The following is a 1,869-nucleotide window of genomic DNA, read 5'->3' on the forward strand; positions in this document are numbered from 1 at the left end:
AGCTAGTTCCAGGACAGGCTCCAAAAAAAAAAACCACAGAGAAACCCTGTCTCAAAAAAAAAAAAAAAAAAAAAAAAAAAAAAAAAAAAAAAAAACAACAACAACAACAAAAAATAAAAATAAAAAATAAGTAAACATATGAAATTTGCTGGGGAATAATTAAATCTCAGAATTTCTACAGTTAATGGCAATCACATGGGGGCTTTGTTTACTTACCTAAGTAATGTGGAGGGTGAAATGGCATAGGCTTGCTAGTTGCTGAGTAATATCCAACTGCTCTCTTAAATCGAATGACTTTGTCATCTGTTCTAGACTAAAATAGATGTAGGAAAGCCTTAGTTATGCCACTGGTCATAATTTTATCATAATTCAGCACATAAACAATTTATAACCTTTCAGGTTAGATAAGAACAGAGAATGACATGAAAACCTTAGATCAAACACAATAAATTATTAGCAAAAAATTAATGTAAATTTAAAGCAATGTGGTCAGAAAATAGATTTCTTAGCTGGCATCAGGGATGGGCACTGGTTTCTCTGACCAGCTCTGTTTGGTCTCTGACCTTCTCCACCCCCAGGACCTCCCAGTTCACAGCAGGTGGGATGGGCGGCTTAGACAGGGAGGCTAACAAGAGCCTGGCTTAGGCTCTTCAGGAAGAGCCCGGGTATCTCAACCCTCAACTGCTGTACTGAGCAGACTTGTCTACCTTCTTTACTTCCCAAACAGAAAGTCTAACCTGCAATCTATAACACCGTTTGACCAACATGCACTTTATCTTTTGAAAACTTTGGCATGAGCCAGGCATGGTGATGCATGACTTCAGTCCCAGCACTCAGGAGGCAGAGGTAGGTGGATCGAGAGAGAGGGGGAGAGGGAGAGGGAGGAAGAGAGGGAGAGGGAGAGGGAAAAACGAAAAAGGAAAAGAAAAAAATAAACCAACAAAAACAACCCTTTGGCACATGTGTCTTATGAACACAGAGTACCACAGACTCTGGCATTACCTACACTAACTCCCCTCCTGTTCACCTAACAAGCAAGGTGAAGTGGCTCAGATCACCCAGCTGATGGAAGACATACTGGCTACCCTAATCCTCCAGTCCTACAGCTTCATATCCCAAGCACATGCTTCCAGCCTACAATCCTGGGTACAACCCATGCAAAGCCCAAACCTTTTCTAGTTCGTGTTGTTACCTGAGAATGCTGGAAAACATCTTTAGCTATGGCATCCAGGTCAGAGGTGTCGAGAATGTTGCGGACATAGTCGGCTACAGCTTTGATCACTACGTCACAAGGTGGCAAGACCAGCTGGTGGGCGCGGACCTGGGAGGACAAGTGTTAGCAGTAGGCATGAGCTTCAGAGATGGGGAGTCTGCGTGTAGGGCCCAGACGTTCCAAAAATATGTCTACTGGGCCTACTAGGACCTGCCTACCTCCCACCCGTGAGACCCTGGCCTGGACTTCTATCTCTAAGAACAGATAGCTCTACAGCCAGCTCTTTCTTTCAGATGAAACAACACAATTCACCTGCTCAAACCCTGTGACGCTGAAAGAGCATGGCTGGGCTCTCATCATTCAGTGTTCTGAGAACAGGACCTACATCTCACAAACTGAGCAGGGTCATTAGAAGCCATTAGCTTCCTTTCTGTATCAACAAGTTAGGCAGCGTGGTGTGATCTTTGAACCTGTACTCAAGGCTCCCCGAAACTTGAAGGATAAACTCAGTTACCAAGTGCCTACACCCACCAAGTTTATCTATGAGCTTGACAAGAGTACCACCTCCCACTGAAGGGCACATTTGAAAAGAGAGAAATAGAAGCCGTGTGGTGGTGGCACTCGGGAGGCAGAGGCAGGCGGATCTCTGTGAGTTC

At 44.5% G+C, this 1,869-nt stretch overlaps 1 protein-coding gene across 1 annotated transcript in view; it reads right to left on the minus strand.

Moving 5' to 3' along the window:
• The window catches only part of LOC101983540 (constitutive coactivator of PPAR-gamma-like protein 1), a gene marked incomplete at its 5' end in the record, with an annotated part of 84,686 nt that overhangs the window by 51,068 nt on the left and 31,749 nt on the right, over window positions 1-1,869 (minus strand). The window contains 2 exon segments of the mRNA XM_026783022.1: window positions 217-313; window positions 1,193-1,321. Coding sequence (XP_026638823.1) covers window positions 217-313; window positions 1,193-1,321 — 226 coding nt within the window.

The sequence above is a fragment of the Microtus ochrogaster genome, chromosome 16 (genome assembly GCF_000317375.1).
Source record: "Microtus ochrogaster isolate Prairie Vole_2 chromosome 16, MicOch1.0, whole genome shotgun sequence".
NCBI lineage: Eukaryota > Metazoa > Chordata > Mammalia > Rodentia > Cricetidae > Microtus > Microtus ochrogaster.